Source organism: Notolabrus celidotus, chromosome 1, assembly GCF_009762535.1.
Source record: "Notolabrus celidotus isolate fNotCel1 chromosome 1, fNotCel1.pri, whole genome shotgun sequence".
NCBI lineage: Eukaryota > Metazoa > Chordata > Actinopteri > Labriformes > Labridae > Notolabrus > Notolabrus celidotus.
The window spans coordinates 38,589,931-38,616,068 of record NC_048272.1 but is presented as its reverse complement, the minus strand read 5'-3'; the positions used below and the strand labels follow the sequence as shown (position 1 = coordinate 38,616,068).

At 40.8% G+C, this 26,138-nt stretch overlaps 3 protein-coding genes across 6 annotated transcripts in view; 2 read left to right on the top strand and 1 right to left on the bottom strand.

Annotated features, from left to right (window-relative positions):
• The window catches only part of LOC117811944 (bactericidal permeability-increasing protein-like), an 18,524-nt gene extending 12,837 nt beyond the window's left edge, over positions 1-5,687 (top strand). Inside the window, exons 8-16 of the mRNA XM_034682449.1 lie at positions 76-167; positions 262-438; positions 518-577; positions 1,456-1,623; positions 2,042-2,109; positions 2,217-2,259; positions 2,336-2,399; positions 4,479-4,555; positions 4,662-5,687. Coding sequence (XP_034538340.1) covers positions 76-167; positions 262-438; positions 518-577; positions 1,456-1,623; positions 2,042-2,109; positions 2,217-2,259; positions 2,336-2,399; positions 4,479-4,555; positions 4,662-4,703 — 791 coding nt within the window. The 3' untranslated portion in view covers positions 4,704-5,687. The remainder of the gene's footprint in view (positions 1-75; positions 168-261; positions 439-517; positions 578-1,455; positions 1,624-2,041; positions 2,110-2,216; positions 2,260-2,335; positions 2,400-4,478; positions 4,556-4,661) is intronic.
• On the bottom strand, positions 5,224-15,253 carry cdk5rap1 (CDK5 regulatory subunit associated protein 1). The gene is made up of 13 exons (XM_034682437.1): positions 14,354-15,253; positions 14,165-14,268; positions 14,050-14,084; positions 12,665-12,765; positions 12,378-12,588; positions 12,165-12,285; positions 11,801-12,031; positions 11,505-11,602; positions 10,336-10,391; positions 8,591-8,721; positions 8,321-8,470; positions 8,097-8,237; positions 5,224-5,487 (listed from the first exon to the last, which is right to left on the bottom strand). The coding sequence occupies exons 1-13, from the start codon at positions 14,637-14,639 to the stop codon at positions 5,362-5,364; spliced, it is 1,791 nt and encodes a 596-aa protein (XP_034538328.1). The 5' UTR covers positions 14,640-15,253; the 3' UTR covers positions 5,224-5,361.
• ghrh (growth hormone releasing hormone) lies at positions 15,114-26,138 on the top strand. Of its 4 annotated transcripts, none has more exons than XM_034682466.1 (6): positions 15,114-15,277; positions 20,468-20,551; positions 20,783-20,873; positions 22,503-22,607; positions 25,570-25,674; positions 25,784-26,128. In XM_034682466.1, the coding sequence occupies exons 3-6, from the start codon at positions 20,797-20,799 to the stop codon at positions 25,944-25,946; spliced, it is 450 nt and encodes a 149-aa protein (XP_034538357.1). In that variant the 5' UTR covers positions 15,114-15,277; positions 20,468-20,551; positions 20,783-20,796; the 3' UTR covers positions 25,947-26,128. The 4 variants fall into 4 exon arrangements, with proteins under 4 accessions (XP_034538357.1, XP_034538365.1, XP_034538371.1 ...); XM_034682474.1 differs by having other exon boundaries at positions 15,114-15,294; XM_034682480.1 differs by lacking the exon at positions 15,114-15,277 and having other exon boundaries at positions 20,295-20,551; positions 25,606-25,674; positions 25,784-26,138.

The window sequence follows — 26,138 nt, the reverse complement described above, 5'->3', positions numbered from 1 at the left end:
AAGAATGTCTTTGTTAAATATTTGGATGTTTCATCTCTGCTGGATATATATGACAAACTCTCTCACCTCCTGCAGTCTTAGCCAAGGTAGACCAGTATGCAGAGATTGAATACTCCATGGTATCATCTCCTGCAGTGTCAACATCTTCTGTAGACTTGAGCTTGAAGGTAAACAGCTGATAAGTATTTCGATATCTGAAGTCTCAGGGAGTGGACAGGTGACGTCACAGCTTCTCTGTTTCTGCTGTTATTTGTTATTTAGGGTGAATTTTACAACATCGCGAAGCACCAGGAGCCTCCTTTCTCCCCCTCTGCCTTTGCCCTGCCCCCCGAAGTCAACGACATGTTGTACATCGGTGTGTCCTCCTTCACCGCCAACTCGGCAGCTTTCGTCTACAGCAAAGCTGGAGTCCTCAGTCTGTACATCACGGATGACATGGTGAGAGGCCTCCTCTTCACTCCTTGTTCTGTCTACACTCATGATGCAACACTGATCCATGACATGTGTGTTACAACAGATCCCTCAAGGCTCTCCCATCAGACTCAACACCAGGACTTTTGGAGCCTTCGTCCCACAGGTGACAACACATTTCTCTTTACATATTAAGAGAAGCATTATTTTCACTGGCAGTGTGTCAGCTGGGTGTCTGTTCGAGGTGTAATGATTCTTTTTAACAACTATTTGATCCATATCATGATTCATGGTTGCTGATACGATTAAAGGACGATATCATTTAGAACAATCCAAAATGATTCAGTGACTTGAAATCGATTCACTAACTTTTCAGCCAAAAATTCAACTACTGTGACTGTGAAATAAATACCTTGATACTGAACAGTCCTAGATTCCTGTTGTTTCTTGTGAGGGCATCAGGTATAAATTCATTAATAATGAATTGCTGGTGAGGCCTGAAGCTTGATGTTACCTTGCACTGCTGCTGCAGTGGGAACGCTGAAAGAGGTGCCTGGACGGTCGGCGTTGTGTGAAATCCCATGGCACCTTAGTAGGTGGTTGGCTAGATTTGTCATGTTGCCATGGTACTTAACTTGACCTTTACATATCCTAAAAACAGCGAGCGACTTATTTAGAAGATCTCTGTCTTTGCAAAAGCCAAAGTGTTTCCACACACTGGACCGCAATGGTGGCTTGATAATTACCCGCTCGCCAGCTTCTTTGCCATGCTATGTTCTGTTGTCTGCTGGCGCGTGGCGATGACATCACAGACAGGCAGCCTGAATTGAGTAACGTTTAACGTCTTTATCATTAAAAGTGCAAAAAAAACAAATCCAATCCAATGTGTTATTTCCTAGTATGGATACAATTCATTTATTACCTTTTAAAATGTTGTTAGATCGATATATATGTCGACTGGAAGGCCAACTTGCCGAGCACAGATCGATGTAGTCGGATCATAGGAGATGAATCGTTACACTCCTAGCGTCTGTGTGTTTTCAGATAGCCAAACAGTTCCCAGGTCTGTTGATGAAGCTGCTGGTGAAGACTGTGAAGAATCCTGTCATCACCTTTGAACCCAACAATGTCACCATTCAGACCTCCGGCGCAGTGACAGCCTACGCCATCCAACCCAACGCCACACTCACCCCTCTCTTTGTCCTGAACTTGGTAAGTGACACACTTGCGTGATGTAGAAGAAGATGTAGAACCCGGCAGTTCCCCGGTCAAAATCTAAACTGAAGGGTGACTGCGCTTTCAGTGTAAAGGCCCTGCGTCTTTGGAACAGCCTCCCCTCCTCAATCAGGGCCGCCCCTCTCTTTTGACTCTTTTAAGACTTGCGTCAAAACTCACTTTCATATTTTAGCATTTGAGTCCTCTGTTTCTCTTTCTCAAATAATTGTTTGCTTTGGTCTCACATTGTTTTTTTTTATATTTTATTTATTGATTTAATTATTTTTTTGTAATGTATTGTACATCCCTTTGGTCAGCTTCTGCTATGTTTTTAAATGTGCTTTATAAATAAACTTGACATGACGCTGTGTTTATTAAAAAAACCCTGACACGTCTCACCGTGTTGTCTCTACAGGACAGCAGCGTCAGTGCCCGAGTGTTCGTGAGTGGAATGAGTCTCGCTGGAGCTGTCACCCTAAACAAGTGAGTAGCTAAAAACAATCACTGCACGCTCTAAGCAGAGAGAAAAGTGGGGCCAAAAGGTCTCTGTAAAGATGAACGTCACAGAATAATTCCCCTCATTTGCACAGAATGGACCTGACCCTGGGGACCAGTTATGTTGGAGAGTTTCAGGTGAGCGCTGCATTCTAACACAGAGTGATTCATCAACATCAGGCGTACACACTAACCCTGCCCCCGAACCCTGCAGGTCAGGTCCCTCGACAACATCTTCCAAATGGTCCTCAAGCTGGTAGTAATACCCAAACTGAACGGTGAGTTCTTACAGGAAACACGTCATATGAACCGCACAGGGAGTTTGAGGTGAACTTCTGACTCTGATTTCATCTCCACTCGTTTTATTCTCTTTATTAAACAAATGCTATCGTATGAAGTCTTTTTGAGCAGACTGAGCCGGCTGATCCAAACTTTTATCTGACATACTTTCAAATACACTGCCCATCCAAAAACAAAGTTGCACACTCTAATATTTCGTTGGACCGCCTTGAGCTTTGAATACGGCATTGTTTCGATAAGTTTCTGCAACGTCACAACATTTATTTCCAACCAGAGTTGCATTCATTTTCTGCCAAGATCTCGTATTGATGATGGGAGAGTCAGACCGCTGCGCAGTCTTCTCAGTACATCCCAAAGAGTCTCAATGGAGCTTAGGTCTGGACTCTGTGGTGGCCAATCCATGTGTGAACATGATGTCTCCCTGAACCACTCACTCACATTGTAAGCCAATGAATCCTGGCATTGTCATCTTGGAATATGCCTGTGCCATCAGGGAAGAAAAACTCCACTGACTGAAAGACCTGGTCCTTCAGTGCTCAGGTAGTCAGCTGACCTCATTCTTTGGGGGACATAACATTGCTGAACCTAGACCTGACCAACTGCAGCATCCCCAGATCATAACACCACCCCCACAGGCTTGTACGGTAGGCACTAGGCATGATGGGTGCATCACTTCATCCATCACTCTTGAACAGGGTCAATCTGAACTCGTCAGCAGTGGTGGACATAGTCCACAGTTTCACTACTGAAGTCAGAGTATAGATCCTCCTGGTCAAACATTACTCTAATACAAGTGAAAGTTGTTCAGTCAGATTCTGACTTGAGTTAAAGTCCTGGAGTACTTGCTTTTAAAAATACTGAAGTATTCAAAGTTCTTTTTAAAATATCTCTAAACGTATTTTCACAAAGCATGAGTGCAGTCAAGAATGCATGGGTGAACATTCTGCTCCGTTCTGTTTATCTAGAAAACATGATTTTATATCTAAAAAGTCTACCATGAAATATAAACTAAGTAACTACAAGCACAGACAAGTTTACATGTTCATCTGGAATCAAAGCAGTGTGTTAGCTCCAGACCTCCACATGCTTTCTCAGGTTAGATGCTGATGTTTTGTAGGCTGTGATGAAGTTTGTGTGGTAAACAGATCAGAGATTTACAACAATACAAACAATCATTCTTTATTTCAAAACCTCAAACGTGGGTTTAAAATATGGCCGTGGTGCTCAGGTAGAGAATCATCATCCTTCTCAGTCATAGCCATCATCACCACGACTAAATGAACGGACTGATCTGAAGAACGTTTGATCTACGCTCAAGGTACGGCTACACCACTGAGACAAACCAAACACAAGGACACCAACAGTTTACAGTCTTTGGGATCTGATTTCAGAAAAGAAAATTCATGAGCTGACTTCAAAGATAAAGTAGTGAGTAACTAGAGCACTGATAGAAATGTAATGGAGTCAAAAGGATATTTTTCTTTAAATGGAGTCAAAGTAATAAGTTCCCCAAAAAATAATACTCAAGTAAAGTACAGACACTCAAAAAATGTACTTAAGTACATTTACTCTGTTACTGTCCACCACTGCTCGTCAGACCACATGACCTCCTTCCACTGCTCCTGAGTCCAACCTTTATGCTCCCTAACAAATCTCCTGACTTGTCTTCTTCACTTGATGCAGGCCAATAATTTGACCCTTCTGAAACAGATTAACATCCTTCACACGACCACAGGAGATGTCTTCTGACATGTTGATCAAGACATGAGAAGCTATCACCGCATCAGCTCGGGCTAAATAAGTTGTTGCTAGCTGAAACTTATTCATCACTGCAGTAATTATCCGACGGAAGGCTCTTACCTACTGGCTTTGTTGAATCCAACTTTGTTTTAGGATGGTCAGTGTATATGAAGGTACTGCAGTATATTCTTATACACAATACACATATCCCAGAAACGTCCACGCTCAGGTTTGCTGCTTTGAGTTGGAGTTGACTCAGGAATTGAGAAACATATGTTCCTGTCATATCACTGTAACGTATGAATTTTGACTCACAGCAAAACTTGCAAAGGGATATCCACTCCCTACTCTTGGAAAGATGAAGCTGGTGAACACTCAGCTCCAGGTCCTGAAGGTCTGGATGCTTTTCATTTATTTTACCGCAGCAATGTTTCAACTATTGTTTGAACTATCATGAATCTTGCTATTGACTGCTGCTGCTGTGCTTCATTTGTGTCCAGGACTACATGCTGATTGGCACAGATGTTCAGTTCATGGGCTGAAAGGCACTCCTGGACACTCCCTGGATTCTTTTCTGCAGCAGGCTGGCATGAAGACACGATGATGGTCAGAGTAAAACAACCTGACATCAAATATTTAAAGAAAAAATACAATCAAGTCCAAATATTATTTCTCCTTGCCCCTGGGAAATATGTAACTGACACACCTGTACTCTTTTTACTTTCAATGTGAACTCAGACCAGTTTTCAGTACACCGAGGGGGCTGCAAACTTTATAACAGGACACAGACAACAGGACAGGGTCGTCTCTTTGTCCCAACAATAATCTTTACAGCAGTTATATCCTCCTTCAAAAGCAGATCACAGTGAGTTCTGCTGCTGCCCTGTGTTAAATTATTCCTCAAAGTTTATGACTTTGCAGCCAGGAGAGCAATTCTACCATGTTTTCATTCATTCCATTTTTACTGCAGTTTGAGGAGTCTCGTGAAAAGAGATGACCTTCAGATGAAACTAATCAAACACAAGAGTCTATCAAACAAAAGTTAGATTCAACATCAGAACATGTTGTGGTCTCTTCAGCAGTTTAATATGTAGAGAGATAGCAGCTGTATAAATAACACTCATCATCACAGTCCAATCTGACAGTAGAACAACTCAAATGTCCGTATAAACACCCTCTGTGTGTCGTCATCTGAGGAGGTCAGTGTCTGAGCTCTGTTTCAGACAGGGGCAGGGTGTTCATCAGTCCAGAGTGCTTCTCTGTGCTCCTCAGCGAGCTGTGGTGCAGGGCTCGGCCTCTCAGACTCTGGGAGGTGGCAGACGATATCTGGATTATAGACACAAAGTACAAAACATCAGAGAATGAGTGAGAGGGTGAGGAAATCCTTAAAGGTACCAGAAGAGACCTTATCGATTGTGATACAACGTCCTCAGGAAACTACTTCTTGTCATCTTTCACCTTGTTTATTTTTTATGTGACCCTGATAATCATGAGTCTGAATTAAAGGAATACAACCTGAAAAACTCTGTTGTATTTTTCTTCCATGAGAAGCTTGTTTTCTGTGATTGAGATTTTATATTTCAGATTCTTTAAATTGAGTTCTAAAAGAAATGCAACATTTTAGAGCTGTAAAAACTGTCATTTGCCTCCCCTGTCCTCTAACATCTAGCTGCAGACTCTTCTTATTGGGTGTTGGGGGCTGCTAGGGTCCAGGTGCTAGAGTAGGTAGTATCAGTGTTGTCACTACCAGGAGCCTGGGTCCATTGAACATGGAACTACTGTATGGGTTGGGTTATTAAAGTGGGGAGAGTTGCTGGTGGATGTGATGGACAGTGGGTTCTGGCATGGAGGGGGGGGTGCTCTGGGACTCCAGAGTTAACTGTTTAGCCTCTCTGAGGTGTTGTGGGTCTAACTAAAGGAAACATCAGTGAAGGGAGGAGTCCACTTGATAACCCCAGTGATGTGCTGGCTCTCTCTCCCCATCCGTCCTTTCTATCTCAGGGTTTGGGGGACATCAGGAGCCACATTAAATCACTTTGAGGGACAATGGGGGTCGTGATTCTTTGGCACCTATATTTTGGAGGTTGCGGGCTGAAAAGTTTGGGAACCCCTGGGGTAGGGTACTAAACTTATCAGTAAAGGGCATAGTGGGGTGGGTTTCTTCACTGAGTGCTCATCCCTTCTTTCAGCACAAGTACCTTGTGTTTATCTCATATGAGCTCTCTCTTCCATATCTTTTTCACCTCTGTGCAACAAATCTTTATCTTTCTCAAACGTAAAAAAATGTGTACCATAAAACTTTTTATCCATTATTTAACCTTTATTTTAGCAGGAATAGTCCCCTTGAGATACAGAGTCTCTTTTAAGAGGGAGTCTGAGACAGCAGCATAAAAAGTTTCACATAGTTTCTTCCTATTGTCTATTGTTTAGTCTTGTTCTCTATTACCTCAATTCATAAATGATCAGTGTGAAGCAGTAAAACATGAGCACAAGCTGATCAGATGATCCATTATCCTAGTTTTAAAATCCTACAATCTAATGAAATGAGTTTTAGGTGAGCTCATAGCTCAGACCAGGATGAGGGAGCAAAAACATTAAAAGCACTTTTACCAAAAATAGAGTGAGTCCGGGAATGACAAACAGAAGATTACAGCCACAGACGACTTTAGGAGCCAATGAAGAGCATAAATAAGACAGCAGATCATGAAGTAATGGCCTTATAGAGAACGATATACCAATTCTCCATTCTTCTGTTGTGTAAGGAAGACACAGTAAGGAACCTATTCATACAAAGACACAGTGACATGTGAGAAAGAGTAGGTTTGTCTTCTCTGATAAACTCATATTTATAAGAACTAGCAGCCATACTAATTAGGCTTGATTTAACCCTGTAAAGCCTGAACCATCAAATAATTGCCAGAAAATTCTAATTCTTTGAAAATTGAGTGTTTATTGGACCTTCTGACAAATAGAAAAAAAAAGAAATGAAATAGCAATTTTCATGTATGAGTTTTAATTTGTATCATATTTGATACATCAGGCATTTTGGTGTAAATGTATTGCTCAAAGTTTCTTATTTTTTAAACAAACAAAAACATAAAAACAACATTTTTAGCCTATTCATCTTTGAGTGTCTGACATTTTTTCCAAATAATTTCAAACATGTAAATTATTTTTTTGCATATTGCACGACAACGTCATACATATTTTATATCTGCTACAAAACAAAAAACGTATTTATTGTATATTTCTTCTCTGAATTGTTCAATCAATGAGCAAAAGATGATTATTTACTAGGGAGCCATGGCAACATGCAACTAGTCATCAATCATCATGATACAGAAGGTTACATATATAAAAATACAATATACGTTATAAATATCTCACTCTAAATATACATTATTAAGTCATTTAAATGTGTTCTCAAATAATAAAAAGACTGTATGTTGCTTTATGGAATGCATAATGTATGAAATTTAATAAAATAATGATTGACAGGTCTCTAAATAAATGTCCTTATATACCTGCTTTATCAATTTTGATTTGACTATAAATTAAGTTCTGAAATGTTAATTAGTTTTACATTGCAATAATCCAGTAACCATTCCTCTTGAAGTTTCAGAAACAATTTGAAAGTTTTTTCAACCAAACTTTTTTAAAATTGGGAAAAAATATCCCTGAAAAACCTTGAGTGGGTCTCTGAGCCACAGCTGCCATTTTGGATGTCTCAAGTGAAGTCCTTCTGGTGCATGAATTACTCACACCTGGTGGATTATCCGTGCACTGCATGTATCTGATTGGATACATCAGTTTTTTCGGAAAAAATATATTGCATTGATTATGTAGAGGTCTCAAAAACTGATGTATCAAATATGATACGCTTGGTGTTCTAAGACTTGTGAGCGTGATGTCTGTGTCTGCAGATCAGTCCTTACCTTCACCAGCACATAGTCTCCAGCATGGACTGGAGCTGTGTTTGACTCAGCAGGATGGACGGCCACATCCTCTTTTGGGAAAATCACTTTCATGTTTCCATCAGTCCGCCCACACAGGTCCTGTGAAGACCTTTTACTTTCCTGCATCACAAAGCAAAGACCAGATGAGCTGACAGGAAACAGCATCCTGTGACAGACATGATCAAGATGTGTGCAGTACTCACTCCCTCCACTAGGACCAGCTGTGTGCCTCCGATGAGAGCCACGTTGACCCTCGCTGCCTCCTCTCTGAAAACACTGATACACTCTTCCAGCCTTCGCTGCTTCACCTCCGCTGGGACGTCGTCTTGTAGTCGATAGAAGGCGTGAGTTTTCTGAGTAAGAGCAGTGACACAGACATCTATGAACCATATAAAGAAGAGGATACTTCTGAAAAGAAAGGCTGGGGTATCATTTTTAAACACAGAACAGTGCTGCAGTGTTCAGATGCTCACCTTTCTCATACTGTAGGCAAACAGGAACCCCACATTGTAGCCCACCTCTCTGATCAGGGACAGCGTCTGCTGGTGGTCTTCCTCCGTCTCTTCACAGAAGCCTGAGATGAAGTCACTGCTGAGACTCACCTCTGACACACAGACGACATGAAGTTAATGTTAAACAACTGTTTTTCATCTTTATGACTTTATGTATTTGAAGTTGTTTTGTAGTAATGACTATTGAATACGAATATTTTTGCGATATTGAATGGTTAACATGTTTAAAGTTATATTTTTATATATATTTATCACAGCTGTGACTGCACCTGTGATTAAGATGGGTAAGCCTGAGGGAGCGACTGACAGACGGACTCCGCTCACAGTAAAGTCACTTCAGTGCGCATATGTATGGTCCTGCAACCGACCAGCACCTGAGTACATAAGGTGGCGGTGCACCGAGAGCCCTGATTACTGTTACTGTACTGCACAGATGTTGTTCATGTTTATGTGTCAAACTGTCCACTGCCATAGGGTGTAAGAGGTGCAATACAAAATGTCTCACTGGTTCAATATAGCTAAGTGTGATGTTTCAGTACAATCTCTTTTTTGTTTCCTGAATTATGACCAGGAAGTCTTTTTAAGCTGCATTACAAAGTCACAGTATGTGCGGCTCTGTGGCTCAGTGGGTAGATTCAGTCTTCTATCAATCGGAAGGTTGGCGGTTTGATCCCAGCTCCTGCAGCCGATTAATCAATCAATAATGGTTATTAAAGTCACCAACTATAGACCTTTCTGGAGTCCCTGAGCTCCCTTGTCTTGTAGGTTCCTCTGGATCTCTGCTACTGTGGACGTTCCAGACTCCAGCTGCTACAACTACTACTATCCGTCTCACCACTATCATCTCTCTCTCTTCATCTCCCTCTATCCCTCTCTCCAACACGGTCTCAGCAGATGTGTGTCTAACATGAGTCTGGTCCTGCTGGAGGTTTCTGCCTGTTAAAGGAAGTTTGTCCTTGCCACTGTAACATGCTAAATGCTGCAAAGTGCTCTGCTCATGGTGGATTAAGATGAGATCAGACTGAGTCCTGTCTGTAAGATGGGACTGGATCTTATCCTGTCTTGATGTTGGGTCTTTGTTAATAATAGAACATAGAGTACGGTCTAGACCTGCTCTTTTTGTAAAGAGTCTGAGGATAACATTTGTTGGGATTTGTTGGGATCTCAGTACAGGTAAAAAGATATGTTAACCTCAATGTTTCACCTGGTTAAAACAGTAAAGGTGGATTTCCAAGAGTAACTACTTCATTCAACAAAACTGCCAGCCTCCATGACAAGTGTGAGGCCTCACAGCTGTTTTTGACAGGGGTTACATTTATAACCATGGAGAGATCATTTATTTCAGGATGTTTGAGTTTGTTTTACGAGCACTGTGGGTACATTTGTAAAATATCTTAACTTTGTCCTCCCTTTGATTTTTCCTTTTAGCCTACAGTGAATATTGAGTGAGTGTTATGTATTTATAAATGCATATCAATGACCGGTCTTATTTCATTTAGATTCAACCTAACTCACACATCGACAGCTTCACCCTCAGGAGCAGGTTGGGACTCAGACACTGTACCAAAGGACACTATTAAATGCATCCTGCAGGAGCTGGGGATCAAACAGCAAATCCTCCAAAACCTGGACAACCACTCCTCTCCTGAGCCAACGATGTGTTCACTCTTTCTGTTTGTGCTCAATAAAGAAACAAATGATCCTACCTGGGATAATTCTCTTGATGTTGCTCACAAGATCGAGGTACGCTTCTCTGGTGTAGCTGCAAATATTATAAAACATAACACATTATTAGAACACATAAACGTTACAGGCAGCTTTTCGATCAGGCGCTTCTCTGTGTATTATGACACAGTCATGACATGTATTCACTCCTAAAGACAGCCTTATATTAGACAGGAAGTACAATTTAAAATAACACAAAATGATAAAATTCAGACTCTTTTTTGGGTGAATGCATGAACTGTCAGCACCAAACTATTGGTAGTGAGAAGTGATAGTAACTATGTGTATAACTGAACATCTCTAAAACATATTAGTGTGTAATTTAATGATAAAAGTCTTGGAGATGAAAATAAGACTACCTCAAGATAAATGCGCGTTTGTATGATCATATAAAGCCGTGTATAATGATTATGTTCTCTGTTTCATTTATTATACACAACCAGTCAAAAGTTTGGACACACCTTCTCATTCAATGGTTTTTATTTATTTTAATTATTTTCAACATTGTAGATTGATACTGAAGACATCAAAACTATGAAATAATCTGTTTTTTCCATAATCTGGATTACAACAGTAGTCAAATAGGGCTATGCATTGTGACTAACCCTACCTCTGAACAACACAACTGATGGTCTCAAACACATTAAGAAGACAAGTCATTCTACAAATGAACTCTTGACAAGGCTCATGTTAATTAGAGAATACCAAGAGTGTGCAAAGCTGTCATGAAGAAAAAAGGGGGCTACTTTACAGAATCTAAAATATAAAACATATTCTGCTTTGTTTAACACTTTTTTGTTCATTCAATAATTCCATATATGTTCTTTCATAGTTTTGATGTCTTCAGTATTAATCTACAGTGTAACGATAATTAAAATAAATAAACCCTTGAATGAGAAGGTGTTTCCAAACTTTTGACTGGTAGTGTATGTGATTGAACACAGATTTTAACATAGTTATAGATATTATATCCCATTTTCACCAAATCTGTTCTTCTAGATTGCTGCTAACTTCTACACACTGCACCTTTAAAGGACATAGAAAATTAAATATTTAGGACCAGGAAAAGAACTGAAGACTTCTTAATTCCCTTTGAGGCATGGTACAAAAGAGAGATTAATAATTATCTGCGGCCCACTTTGACTCTTACCCACGACGCATTGCTTTCAGGACTCTGCTGCTCCCACTCTGCGCCGGGAGGTGGATCTGCTGACAAATGTTCCCCCGCTCAGCAATCAGATGCAAAACCTGTGAACATCAGAAAGCCTTTTTCAGCTGAGTTCACTCCACACAGCAAGCAAGCAGGAATGAGGATTCTGTTCCAAAGTTTGATTAAACAGGATAAAAAGATCTACATTTGTGATGAGCAAAACTAGCTCTGGGCTGGGATGAGACTGACAGTTTGCCATCTGCACCAAACGGGGATAAATATCACAATGTGTGTACCTCATCAGGGAAATCTTTGGGGTGAGGGGACGTGAATCTGATCCTCATGTCAGGGTCGATGTGTGACACCCGATCCAGCAGGTCAGAGAAGCGCAGACCTCCCTGTTTGGTTCTGTAGATGGTCTTGAATCCCCGGCTGAGCTGGGTCATGTTTGGACCACAGAACTGTTCTTCTGATGTGTCTCTGTAACTGTTCACGTTCTGACCCAGCAGAGTCACCTCCTTCACTCCCTGCAGAAACACACAGACAAGTCACTAGTCATATATTTATTCATGATACATCTTTAACCTGCAGTAAAGTTTAAACAGTGATAGTCCTGACTTCTGAACGCTGCACTGACGACACCTTGGTGAGGTTACTCACCTGGTTAGAGAGTATTCGCACTTCCTCCAGTATGGAACTGATGGGTCGACTCCTCTCTCTGCCCCGGGTGAAGGGAACAATGCAGTAGCTGCACATGTTGTCACAGCCTCTCATGATGGACCTGACAGCACAGAGGACCAATCACAGAGTCTCCTTGTTATAAACTAGAACCACAGTCGCTGTAAAACCAGGAGGTGATGTTTGCACACTCACACAAAAGCACTGTGCCCCTGAGCCGTGTGGTGGACCGGCATGATGTCAGCGTACGTCTCCTCTAATGACAGCAGCACGTTGCTTGCCTGATGACCTCCATCAGATACGGCTAACAGGCGGGGGAGGTCCCTGTAGGCATCTGGTCCAGCAATAACATCCACAAGCTTCTCCCTCTCTAAGAGCTCCGTCTTCAGCCTCTCTGCCATGCAACCTGGAACAGAACCATAAACACATCCTTATAGCCTCTGTGAAACATTCAAAGGGGTGCACATGGTGAACTTACTCACCTAAGATTCCTATCTTCATTGGTGCTTGGCTCTTTGGCCGTTTCTTCTTCATCGCTGTCAGCTGTTGAAGTCTATTCCAGATGGTTTGTTCTGCTTTCTCTCTGTTAACAAAATAATTAAAATGAGTGCAAAATAAAGTCTCCCGTCATGCTGTGCAGCGCTCTTACAGAATATATGTTACTGACATGCATGAAAGGCTTGGATGGCTAACGACATGTGAGTCAGAGATCTTCGTATGCTCTGTTAAAATTTCCTCAGAAGTGTACTTGTGACACAGACACCAGAGTTATAGTATGAAACATTATTCTCTCAGTTTGCTCAACATACGTAAGTATCAAACCAGATGTGCATCAGAAAACATGTTCATTCTAACAAAGGTGAGAGCAGGTATGACACAGAGAAATGTACAGAGCCATGCTTTGCCACTTAAACATCCTTGTATACATCTCCTTCATTCCCAGCACTTTTGAACATAGATAATTCTAACTATTATGAGCTTCTGTATATACTTTAGTATTATTTCATTTTATTCTATTTTATTTGATTTGATCTTTATTTTGTTGTATTTGATCTGTATCTTATTTTATTCTGTTTATTTTTAATTGATCTTTATTTATCCTATTTTATTTCATTTGATCTTTATTTTATTTTAATCTATTTTATTTTATTTGATCTTTATTTAATTTTATTCTATTCTATTTCATTTGATCTTTATTGTATTTTAATCTATTGTATTTGATCTTTAGTTTAGTTTATTCTATTTTATTTTATTTGATCTTTATTTTATTTTAATCTATTTGATTTGATCTTTATGTTATTTTAATCTATTTTTTTATTTGATCTTTATTTTATTTTATTGTATTTGATTTGATCTTCATTTTATTTTAATCTATTTTATTTGATCTTTATTTTATTTTAATCTATTTTATTTTATTTGATCTTTATTCTATTTTATTCTATTCTATTTTATTTTATTCAATCTTTATTTTATTCTATTTTATTTCATTTGTTTTTTATTTTATTTTATTCTATTTTTTTAATATTTTCTTTATTTTATTTTGTTTTATACGTATTTATATCTTATTATATTCCTTCTATAATATTTTCACTTTCTTACATTCTGTTTATAAGAGCTCTGTGATGACTGTGAATTCTTCAGTATTAATCTTCAATGTTGAAAATAATCAAAATAATTAAAAAACATTGAATGAGAAGGTGTGTCCAAACATTTTGCCCGGTAGTGTGGTTTGTGTGGACACATAAAAACTTTACATAGCAATTTAAGTAAGTTTGGTTTATAAATAGTGAAACTGTCATTGTCGACAACACACATATTTGATAACATGATATCTGAATGAATGAATGAATGAATCCAACTGTCTTACCTTACAGAGCATGTTACCAGCAGGACAACGTCTGCCTGTGAGAAGAAAACCCCATTATGTTTATTAATCTGCCAAACTAATGTTAAAGTTGAATGACAGTAGATCCCTCCTGTACCTCTTTTAAATCAGACGTCCTGTGGTATCCTTTACTCTGCAGTATGGAGCAGGCAATCTCTGTGTCGCTCACATTCATCTGACAGCCATACGTCTCAAAGTACACTGAAACATTACAAACACATCATCAGGTTAGATTCTTCAAACAGTATACATTCATGTGATAGTTTTCAGTGTTGTGTAAACAGACCTTTCCTTGAGTTCCCCAAGTCCAAGTCCTCAGAAAGATAGCTCTTCTCTTCAGACCACTGTCCATGTGCTGCAGAAGTCTTCCTCGTGGGATCTGCTTGGATGAAACTCTTAAAACTTGGACCAGAAGACAGCTGGGACTTGAACTCCTCTACAGTCCTCCTCTTCTCTCTGGTTGCTGGATTTGTGTTGGCTGAATTAGAACAACATCTGGGTTTGGTAAACGTGAAAGACACCCAGTGCTTTGGAACTTTGAATAAGGGTTTCAAAGTCTTAAAGTGCCCCATTATTAGGAGTTGGAGATCCTGTGACTTCCGGTCTTGTTCAGCAGTAACTGTGGAACCTTTTACAGCCACACAGTGAATTAATGAACATTTGGTCTCCTGTTTATCTCACTGAACCTCTGAGAGTGTGTCTGCTGTGCTGGTTTCATGTTTGGGGAAATGACATTCAGAACGCTCATGTCATCTGGTGCCAAAGATGATTTTAAATCAAGAGGATTCCCTCCACATTCCGTGGAGACGTCATTGCACCCGGAAACGAGTACTTTGCCTATTTTTGAAACTAAAGGGACCGATACGTGTATTTGTAACGTTGATATAAATGCATCAAGTGATATTTAGCAAAGACTGTCTGTTCATTTAACTGCGACAACTCTCAGGTAGATTACGTGTTTTGTATGAGCCTGAATTTGGCTGCACTCGCGTAAAATCGGAGTGGTAATTTGTCCAAAGTGCGCCTGCGCGGCTCAGTTTTATGATTAAAATCAGTATGACGCTCTGAGGTCTATTATAATGTTGTTTGGGGCTCATCGCAGACAAATGTGCTCGGCTTGATGTGGTATCCTGCTAAGTTGCAAAGACGGGAATAACAGTCAGGATTCCTCTTGTTCCTCAGCAGTCCGTCAGTCAAAGATGTCCCACCGGTACGTCCAACTTTAAGGTCCGTGTAAAACAACGCCGAAGAAGAACGTTGGCGAAAAGCTGATATAAAAAACACCAAAATGTAGAATAACTATTCAACATTTAATGTAACTCATGTTCAGAGACATTTATACGTGAAAGTAAGAATTACAAAGACTAAAGAAAGCACAGTATCAGCACTGAAAGCTACGGAGGCCTATTTTATTCATATGAGGAAAAGAACCTTTGTTTAACTGAATTAACGAAACGTTATCTCAGAAATATGTGAAAACTTTAAAACTGAAAGTCTGCTCTGATTCTCTTTTTTTTTTCAAAGATCTGTTTATTAGAACTTTTACACATTAAGAAGATCAACGTAAACAATGATAACAAGTGATGTTCTTTGTTGTATAAGAAAACAAAATAAGAAGATAAGTAAATTAATGGGAAAAAACAATAATAATAATCATAATAATTATAATAATAATGATAATAATAATGATAATAATAATAATAATAATAATAATAATAATAACAATAATAATGATAATATTAATAACAATAATAATAATAATAATGATAATAATAATGCTCATAATAATAATGAAAATAACAATACTAATACTAATAATAATAATAATAATAATAATAATAATATTATAATAATAATAATTTAAAATACAAAATAAATAGAGAAGAAAAAAATAGTGGAAATACAAAAAAATAGATAAAACATTTTTTTAAATGAATAAATAATATGAAAAAAAAAATATATATATATATATTATTATTATGACCAACTTAACTTTATTATTATACCATCCATCCATCCATCTTCTTCCGCTTATCCGGGTCCGGGTCGCGGGGGCAGCAGCCTCAGCAGGGAAGCCCAGACACTCCTCTCCCCGGCCACTTCCACCAGCTCTTCTGGGAGGATACCGAGGCGCTCCCAGGCCAGCTGAGAGACATAGTCTCGCCAGCGTGTCCTGGGCCTTCCCCGTGGCCTCCTCCCAGTCGGACATGCCCGAAACACCTCCCCAGGGAGACGTCCGGGAGGCATCCTAACCAGATGCCCGAACCACCTCATCTGGCTCCTCTCGATCGGGAGGAGCAGCGGCTCTACTTTGAGCCTCTCCCGGATGTCTGAGCTCCTGACCCTATCTCTAAGGCTGAGCCCAGCCACCCTGCAGATAGAAAGCTCATTTCGGTCGCTTGTATTCGCGATCTTGTTCTTTCGGTCACTACCCACAGCTCGTGACCATAGGTGAGGGTCGGAACGTAGATTGACCGGTAAATTGAGAGCTTTGCCTTCTGGCTCAGCTCTCTCTTCACCAGGACAGACCAGTACAGCGCCCGCATCACCGCAGACGCCGCCCCGATCAGTCTGTCAATCTCCCGCTCCCTTTTCCCCTCACTCGTGAACAAGACCCCGAGATACTTCAACTCCTCCGCCTGGGGCAAAGACTCCCCTCCGAACCGGAGAGGGCAAGCCACCCTTTTCCGACTGAGAACCATGGCCTTAGACTTGGAGGTGCTGATCCCTATCCCCGCTGCTTCACACTCAGCTGCAAACCATCCCAGTGCGAGCTGGAGGTCACCGTTCGATGAAGCCAATAGGACGACATCATCTGCAAAGAGCAGAGACAGAATCCCAAGGCCACTGAACCGGAAACCCTCCGCCACTTGGCTGCGCCTTGAAATTCTGTCCATAAAAGTTATGAACAGAACCGGTGACAAAGGGCAGCCCTGGCGGAACGAATTCGACTTACTGCCGGCAATGCGAACCAGACTCTGGCTCCGACAATACAGAGACTGAATGGCCCGTAGCAACAGGCCATCCACCCCATATTCCCGGAGCACCCCCCAAAGGATACCTCGGGGGACACGGTCGTAAGCCTTCTCCAGGTCCGCAAAGCACATATGGACTGGTTGGGCAAACTCCCATGCCCCCTCCAGCACCCTCCCGAGGGTGTAGAGCTGGTCCAGTGTACCACGGCCAGGACGAAAACCACATTGTTCCTCCTGTATCCAAGGCTCAGCCAACAGCCGGACTCTCCTCTCCAGCACCCTAGAGTAGACTTTCCCAGGGAGGCTGAGGAGTGTGATCCCCCTATAGTTGGAACACACCCTCTGGTCCCCCTTCTTAAAAAGGGGGACCACCACACCCGTCTGCCACTCCAGAGGCACCGCCCCCGATGTCCATGCAACGTTGCAGAGGCGTGTCAACCAGGACAGTCCTACAACATCCAGAGCCTTGAGGAACTCGGGGCGGATCTCATCCACCCCCGGGGCCCAGCCGCTTCGGAGCTGCTTGACTGCCTCCGCGACCTCGGCCCCAGTGATGAACGAGCCCACCACCAAATCCCCCGGCTCCGGTTCCTCCTCAGAATGCATGTTGGTGGAATTGAGGAGATCCTCGAAGTATTCCTTCCCCCGCCCGACTATACTCTCAGTCGAGGTCAGCAGCTCCCCATCCACACTGTAAATAGTGCGAACAAAGGGCCGCTTCCCCTTCCTAAGCCGCCGGACAGTTTGCCAGAACCTCTTTGAGGCCGACTGAAAGTCTTCCTCCATGGCCTCACCAAACCTCTCCCACGCCCGAGTTTTTGCCTCGGCGACCGCCCGGGCCGCAGATCGCTTGGTCTGCCGGTATCTGTCAGCTGCCTCCGGGGTCCCACAAGCCAGCCACGACCTGTAAGACTCCTTCTTCAGCTTGACGGCACCCTTCACCTCTGGTGTCAACCAGCAGGTTTGGGGATTACCGCCATGACTGGCACCAGGAGCCTTGCGACCGCAGCTCCGGACAGCTGCCTCAGCAATGGCAGCGTTGAACCGGGCCCATTCCGACTCCATTTCCCCCCCCATCCCCGGAACGCAGTCAAAGCTTTGCCGGAGGTGGGAGTTGAAAATCAGCCTGACAGGGTCCCCCGCTAGACGTTCCCAGCAGACCCTCACTGTCCGTTTGGGTCTACCAGGTCTGTCCGGCATCCTCCCCCGCCACCTGATCCAACTCACCACCAGGTGGTGATCAGTTGACAGCTCTGCTCCTCTCTTCACTCGAGTGTCCAGAACATACGGCCGCAGATCAGCCGATACGACTACAAAGTCGATCAGCGATCTGCGACCTAGGGTGTCCTGGTGCCACGTGCACTTGTGAACACCCTTATGTTCGAACATGGTGTTCGGTATGGACAAACTGTGAGTTCAGATCAGGCAGGCCGTTCCTCCCAATCACGCCCCCCCCCCAGGTCACGCTGTCATTGCCCACGTGAGCATTGAAGTCCCCCAGCAGGACAATGGAGTCCCCAGTCGGGGCGCCTTCCAGCACCCGTCCCAAAGACTCCAAGAAGGGTGGGTACTCTGAACTGCCGTTCGGTGCAAAAGCACAAACGACAGTCAGGACCCGTTCCCCAACCCGAAGGCGCTGAGAAACAACCCTTTTGTCCACCGGGGAAAACTCCAACACACAGGCAGAGACCTGGGGAGCTATGAGCAAGCCCACACTTGCCCTCTGCCTCTCACTTGGCGCAACTCCAGCAATGAATAGGGTCCAACCCCTCTCAAGAAGGTTGGTTCCGGAACCCGAGCGGCGCGTAGAGGTGAGCCCGACTATATTTAGCCGGTATCTCTCAACCTCCCGCACCAACTCCGGTTCCTTCCCCACCAGAGAGGTGACGTTCCATGTCCCAAAAGCCAGTTTCCGTAACCGAGGATCGGACCGCCAAGGCCCCCGCCTTTGGCCGCCGCCCAATCCACATCGCACCAGACCCCTCCACCACATTAAGGTGGCGACCCATGGAGGAGTTTTTTATTATTATTGTTTTGATGTAACTAAAAAGTTTTCCTTCAAGTGTCCTCTAGAAGATTTGCAGGACATCCCAGAGCTGCATGCCATATCTGACCTTCTGTGTGCTATCCTATCTTATGTTATCTTGGAACAGTTACAGCAGCTGGCCAGTGATTTGCAGTGTATGTGATTATTTACTCATTTCTACAGAAGTATTTCGCAGGACACAGCTTCTGAATGGCTGTGTTTTGTAGTGACCGCTATGCGTGAAAGGTTTAAGTTTCTCTGAATGGAGTTATATGAAAAATGACCCTACTTCTTACTTGTTTTATTTACACTTTTAACAATTTTCTTGTGATGTTATGGTCTCAAGATTTCTTCACATAATGCTTCTGGGTCTGTATTTCTAATCTGTTTAACTAGTTTTATCGGGGGAAAAAAGTTTTAATTTGTCCAAACTTTCCAAAACTGATGTGTAAAATGTTTCTTGATTTTCCTAAATCCATTTATTTACAACTAAAGCTTTTTAGTGAAAAGTGTCTTTTTTCCTACATTTTGATTCATCTTCATCATCTTAAACTGCTCATCTATTTACACATTGCTTTGGAATTAATGGTGCATGCATGCATATGCATATATATATTTAGATTTCTTATTTTTATGTGCCTTACTGACCTTGATTGTACAATCTGCTATCATGCACTACAACCACTTTATTCACCCAGGACATGTTATTTACTGTTTATTTTTGTCCTGTGATCACTTTATCCACATTATTTATTCAGTATTAGTTTTCTTTTACACACTGTTTACATGTTTTCCCAGTTGTACTTGGTTTCTTATGCACTGTGTTCATTTGACCCCTTCACCCACATAGTATCACTCCCTTATTCTTCTGTTGGTAAATATGTTTACCTCAGTTAAATTATTCTCTATCCTATCACAACCACGGCACATTCCCCACACTTATTTTTCAATTTTAATTCTAATTTTAAATTTAAATTTATATTTTGGGATAAATGTACGTATGTTTGTGTGAACGTGATAATATAAATGTTGCTGCTGTGCAGTTATTGACCTGACCTTGTTCTTAGACCACTGCTCTCTGGCCTTTGAATTGAATGGAATGGAATGGAATTGAATTGAATTGAATTGAATTGAATTGAATTGAATTGAATTGAATTGAATTGAATTGAATTGAATTGAATTGAATTGTAAAAAAAAAAGCTGATTAAGCAAACTTGATTTTCAGGAAGCAGGGGTACAACATAAGAAAGAGAGAGCCTGCAGAAAGCTCAGCTCAGAAAGAGAGAGAAAGAGAGGGAGACTCATTCTGTGTGATGTGGGAGTGACTTGGAGCCACGGGTTCAGTATAAACTGACCATGGATACAGGGATGACAGTACTGTTCTCTTTCTTTTGTCCAGTCTTTCCTGGCAGTGAGAGATGAGAGTGGAGGGAAACAAATAAAGAGGGACTGCAGGGACTCAGAATTCACGCTCAATTTCAAGGTAACTCCAAAACGACAGATTTTGATTTCTATCACAGGTTTCATGTCAGTGTCCTGGTACTTTTTAACATATTCTATCACATGTTAATTTATTCCAGCGTGGCTACATTTGTTCTCCTGCAGAAACTTTAGAGCAGAGCGATGAGGCTGCTCCAGAAGAACTGAGGCTTCAGCGTTGTTCCTAACATCATTTTCACTCCTGTCGTTTATTTATCTGTCTGTTCTTCTCCAGGACCGGCTGTGAGGATGGAGAGAGCTGCACTGCTGCTGTTCTGTTGCCTGGTCATGTCCTTATCAGGCTCACCTCTTTACCCGTCTATTAGGTAAGACTGATAACTCTCTTTATGTCACTGTTTCATCTTTCAGCAGTGGTTTTCAAGTTACTGCAACACTGATGGACTGGTTGACTCAGATTTGCAGAGATAGAAATACTATAAGGTGGCTGAAGAATATGAATTTTGATTTTAGTAAAAGCCGATATTGCCACATTTCAGAGAGCAGCTCAAATCTTTGAGATGTGTAGAATTCTCAACATTCATAAGCAGTAAAATTAAATGTGTAAAGAATGGAGATAAAGATGATTACAGTGTCCAGTCCAGGAGATACATGCAGTGTAAGATTTGAACCTGGTTGCTTTGCATGTGTTAGCTTTGTCCTCTGCCCATGTGATGAATGCAGACCACTTAACCCTTTTTATTATGCTAAACAGGGTTAAGAGGTCTGCGTTTATCACTGTGTTACATTGAGATTAATCACAAGCAGCCGTAGAACACATCATCCTGCAGGAGATATTGTTCTTATCTCAACCCTGTAAAGCCTGAACCATCAAATGATTGCCAGAAAATTCTAATTCTTTGAAAATTGAGTGTTTATTTGACCTTCTGACAAAAAATAAAATAAAAAATAAAACAGCAATTTTCATATATGAGTTTTAATTTATATCATATTTGATACATCTGATATTTTGGTGAAATTTTTTTGCTCAAAGTTTCTTCTTTTTTAAACAAACAAAACATATAAAAACAACATTTTTAGCCTATTAAACTTTGAGTTTCCTCCAAAAGTAATTTCAAACCTAGAAATTATTTTTTTCCATGTTGCATGACAACATCATATATATTTTATATCTGCTAGACAGCAAAAAAAAACTAATTTATTGTATATTTCTTCTCTGAATTGTTCAGTTTTTAGTGGAAATCAATGAGCAAAAGATAATTATTTACTAGGGAGCCATGGCAACATTCAATCAGTCCTCAATCATCATGATACAGAAGGTTACATATATAAAAATACAATATACTTTATAAATATCTCAATTTCTACTCTAAATATACCTCATTATGTCATTTAAACATGTTCTTAAATAATAAAAAGACTGTATGTTGCTTTATGGAATGCATAATATATGAAATGTAATAAGATGATGATTAACAGATTTGTAAATAAATGACCTTATATACCTGCTGTATTAATTTTGATACATTTTCAACATGATTTAACTATAAATTAAGTTATGAAATTTTAATTAGTTTTACATTGCATCAATCCAGTAAATATTCCTCTTGAAGTTTCAGTAACAGTTTGAAAGTTTTTTTCATCCAAACTTTTCTAAAATTGTTAAAAAATATCTCTGAGAAACCTCGAGTGGATCTCTGATCCACAGCTGCCATTTTGGATGTCTCAAGTGACGTCCCTCTGGTGCATGAATTACTCACACCTGGTGGATTATCCGTGCACTGCATGTATCTGTATTGATACATCAGTTTTTTTCTGAAAAATATATCACACTGACGATGTAGAGGTCTCAAAAACTGATGTATCAAATATGATACGCTTGGTGTGAAAGCTATGCAGAATTAAATTAATTAGTTTATCTTCTTTGCTCAGTCTGGAATAAGTTAACAAGCCAGAATAAATACATTGATGTAAATATTTATGGTGATATTTCTCAGGTTTGGTCAGACTGACACTTCCATCCTGATGACCTCCTCTATAAAGAATCCAGCAGAGCAGCTGGAGGAAGACACCAGATCTCCCAGGGAGCGAGCAGAGTTACGGTCAGTGTGTGATATAGATTCAACTTGAGCTTTTTTGACCTGCGTAATCCGCATTCTGCAACATCTACAGACGCCTCAATGAAAGCCATTCCAGATCTTGTATGTAATCGATCCTCCTGTGTATTTATATGTATACAGTGGTGGCCAAAATGATTAGAACACCTGACAGATCTGAATGTATTGACCTTCTTTTGCCTCTAAAACTCATTTCATTTCATAATGTTCATGAAACATGCAGCTGTTATACATCACATGAAGCGAGTCCTCCTGTTTTTATCCACTTTAATATTCGGTGTCCACCTTCTGCAGCATCACAGCACACATCTCTCTGACATAGTGTCCATATGTTTCCTGAGAACTTCAACACTAATGTGATCCCATGCCTTCTGCAACTCTACCTTTGGATGTTCAATATCTGTCCACTTTATTTTCCAACTTGCCTACATTAGCTTGATGGGGTTGAGGTTGGGACTTTGAGGGGTCCAGTCCATCATTTTTAATGTTCCAGCAGATTTCTTCTGTCTCAGGTAGTTCAGGCAATAGTTAGAAGAGTGTTTAGGGTCATTGTCCTCTTGGAAAATACATCCAGGCCCAATAAGACGACTCCCAGGTGGTACTCTGTGCCTCACCAGGATGCTGTGGTCTACTTTCTTATTCATGAATCCATCAGTTTTCACTAAGTCACCTGTTCCTGAGGCTGACATTTTGAGATGCTTCACTCGTCTGTCTGAAAGTTTATTTTTTCTACCTCTACCGGTTGTAACATAAGGGCTTGATGTGTGGTAGATGGGTCACTGTATGAATAAGAAACAGCAGGATGGAGACGGATAACTTTCTCATGAGCACTTTACTTTAGCCACACTGGATCAGCATAACAACACTTCCTTATCACTCAATCACGTCACAGAACCAACCAATGAGAGGCTAGGATGACCAAGCTCCAAGCAAATGTAATTAGAACCACAGAAGTACATTCAACATATAATAGAATAGAATAGAATAGAATAGAATAGAATAGAATAGAATAGGATGTACTTTATTCATCCCCTAAGGGGGAAATTCAACATGTTTTGGTCCCAACTAGAAGATGCTGTAGAAATAATTATTCCATCATAAATACACAAATAATAACTTGAATAAACTTGTATGTAAATAGTTACCCTATAAATAATATAAACATATTTTAACCTGAACTCAAATTCCAAACTGACTTTCCTGTTAAAGCTTACACGGTTCTGATGTGTTTTGGTGGCATCATGGCGGTCTGAAGTGGACTTTACGGTGCTTGGACTGCATCTCAAGTCTTTGGCTATGTGGCAGTAACTCCAGCCAGCATCATAAAAGACCTTTACTCAAACCTGTTGCTCACTCATTAGCTCCTTCTTCACCTTAGTCAGGTTCAGAGAGCAACATGTGTTCAAGACTTCTTCTAGAGCTTTTGGATTTATACCAATTGGTGATGTGGCCTCAGTGACAAAACCCTGATGTTACCAAGCACATGTTGAGACCCGACAATTTATTTTTGTCCTCTGTGGAGGACATGAATTTCAGCCATCTAAGTTAAGCACCATACATGCAGTCTGTAAATACCCTACTGTCCTCTGAAGAAGACATCCTGGGCCTTCTAATGATGTCTCACTTGTGGGGGTGTGGCCAACAGAGCACATGAACTTTCTTTTCAAAATTGCTGCAATCTCACCTTCCACATGTTATGGCACCAAAGGAGGTGAGGGATCTTTTTTTTGTTGTTGCAGATATCATGTTTCTCTTGCTAATAATCAAATTGATTCTTCAATGTAAGTGTCTTAACCTCAATTTAGTAAGATTTCACAAATGTACAGTAATTTTAACCCTTTCAAAACACAACTTTTATTCACTGTCCTTTGTAGTGGACAGCAGGACTAAATACAGCTGTGTTTAACCAATTTCCATACTCCAGGAAGCAGAGGGCTGAGTGAGGCTGAGAGGATTTTACCTGCACACCCACGCACGCACGCACCACACACACACACACACACACACACACACACACACACACACACACACACACACACACACACACACACACACACACACACACACACACACAATGCAGTTTAAAATGACATGTTGATGTTCTGATGTGTTCCCACTATATAAGTGTTTTAATGTTCATGAAATGTCCAGAAATCTTAACAGAAATACAGAAATCCATGAAATAATATAATTACATTCTGTGACTTACCAAGACCTGATGTCCACTCCAAGGGGCAGATGATAAAAATTAAATAAACAACAATATTGGAATTTTTTTTGCTGTAATAAGTTTCTTTCAACCACAATACTTATATTATCTAGAAAAAATAATACTATCAAAACCTTTTTTCTTTTGGGTCTCAGGAGGTTAATGAGCAGGAGAGGCTTTCTACCTTCAGAAGAACCACGCAGCTGTGTCCTCAGACTCTCACATCGCCATCAATTTAACCACAATCACACCTGAACGTGATTACACGAGTGCTTTGTCTCCTTCTGTGAAGGAACATGATGGTGTGACATTGGCTGAAATTGGTCTAGCTTGTTTTTTGTAGTAAAATGACCTGAATCTCCTCATGATGGATCTATTCTATGATTTATAGAGCATGATGATGACTTTATAGTTATTTCATTTATTTTATGGGGATTTTAAAGGCCAATTCAACAAAACAGTAACCTCTTAAGTATGCCAAGTGTTCTAATAATGTTGGCCACCACTGTATATTTTTAGTGATTTCATTGTAAATGTCAGTGAGGGCGTCGTTTTATCCTTTACATACCCTTGGCGAAGTCACAAATAGCACTTAGACTTCTAATGCTACAGAGACCGACCCCCCTCTGACTCATCCTAAGCAGGCTGCATCCTGATTTTTACTTTTTCTGACAGCTACTCAAAATGACTGTCGTATAATAAGTGAACTGATATAAATTATCCACCTTCTGATTTTAGCTCAGGACGCCACGCTGACGCCATCTTTACTAACAGTTACAGGAAAGTCCTGGGTCAAATCTCTGCCCGGAAGTTTCTTCAGACCATCATGGGAAAACGTCTCGGGTGGGTAACACAGGAGGAACAGTGTTCATTTGAATCAATGAAAGTCCAGCAGGAGCATCCTGACAGCATGTGTTCAGGTGAAATGTAAAGAGTTGTTTCTTTCTTACAGAGATGAAAGCGAGAGCTACGTGAAACGACAGTCAGGGATTTATGAAGGGACCTACAAAGAAGACCTGACCTCCATCCAGAGCAACCACAGATACAGAGGAGTCCACGGGGACGTCATAAGGCCGAGGTACATGAACTCACCTGGGACCTCAGAACTCTATTGAAAACACTCAGAACTCTTTTACATTCCTCAGAACCATCACTGCTTGTTTTCTTACACGTCCTCCGACATGATGTTTACTCATGGAAATGATTTTGTCTTTTTTTTTAATTCCCATTAAAGCTGTGAAAAAAAAGAGTTTTGTAAATGTTGAGTCATCTAAAATCTCTGAAAACCTTAAAGTATGTTTTAAAAT

What these genes read in the sequence shown, in the direction of transcription:
- cdk5rap1 (XM_034682437.1), bottom strand. Translation starts at nt 14,639, where the DNA reads ATGGGGCACTTTAAGACTTTGAAACCCTTATTCAAAGTTCCAAAGCAC. An exon ending in TGCGAATACTCTCTAACCAG is followed by an intron (nt 12,032 to 12,164) that starts GTGAGTAACCTC and finishes GTGTTTCTGCAG; the next exon opens with GGAGTGAAGGAGGTGACTCT. An exon ending in TTGCCTACAGTATGAGAAAG is followed by an intron (nt 8,471 to 8,590) that starts GTGAGCATCTGA and finishes GCTCTTACTCAG; the next exon opens with AAAACTCACGCCTTCTATCG.
- ghrh (XM_034682466.1), top strand. Translation starts at nt 20,797, where the DNA reads ATGGAGAGAGCTGCACTGCTGCTGTTCTGTTGCCTGGTCATGTCCTTA. An exon ending in AGGGAGCGAGCAGAGTTACG is followed by an intron (nt 22,608 to 25,569) that starts GTCAGTGTGTGA and finishes TTCTGATTTTAG; the next exon opens with CTCAGGACGCCACGCTGACG. An exon ending in ATCATGGGAAAACGTCTCGG is followed by an intron (nt 25,675 to 25,783) that starts GTGGGTAACACA and finishes TCTTTCTTACAG; the next exon opens with AGATGAAAGCGAGAGCTACG.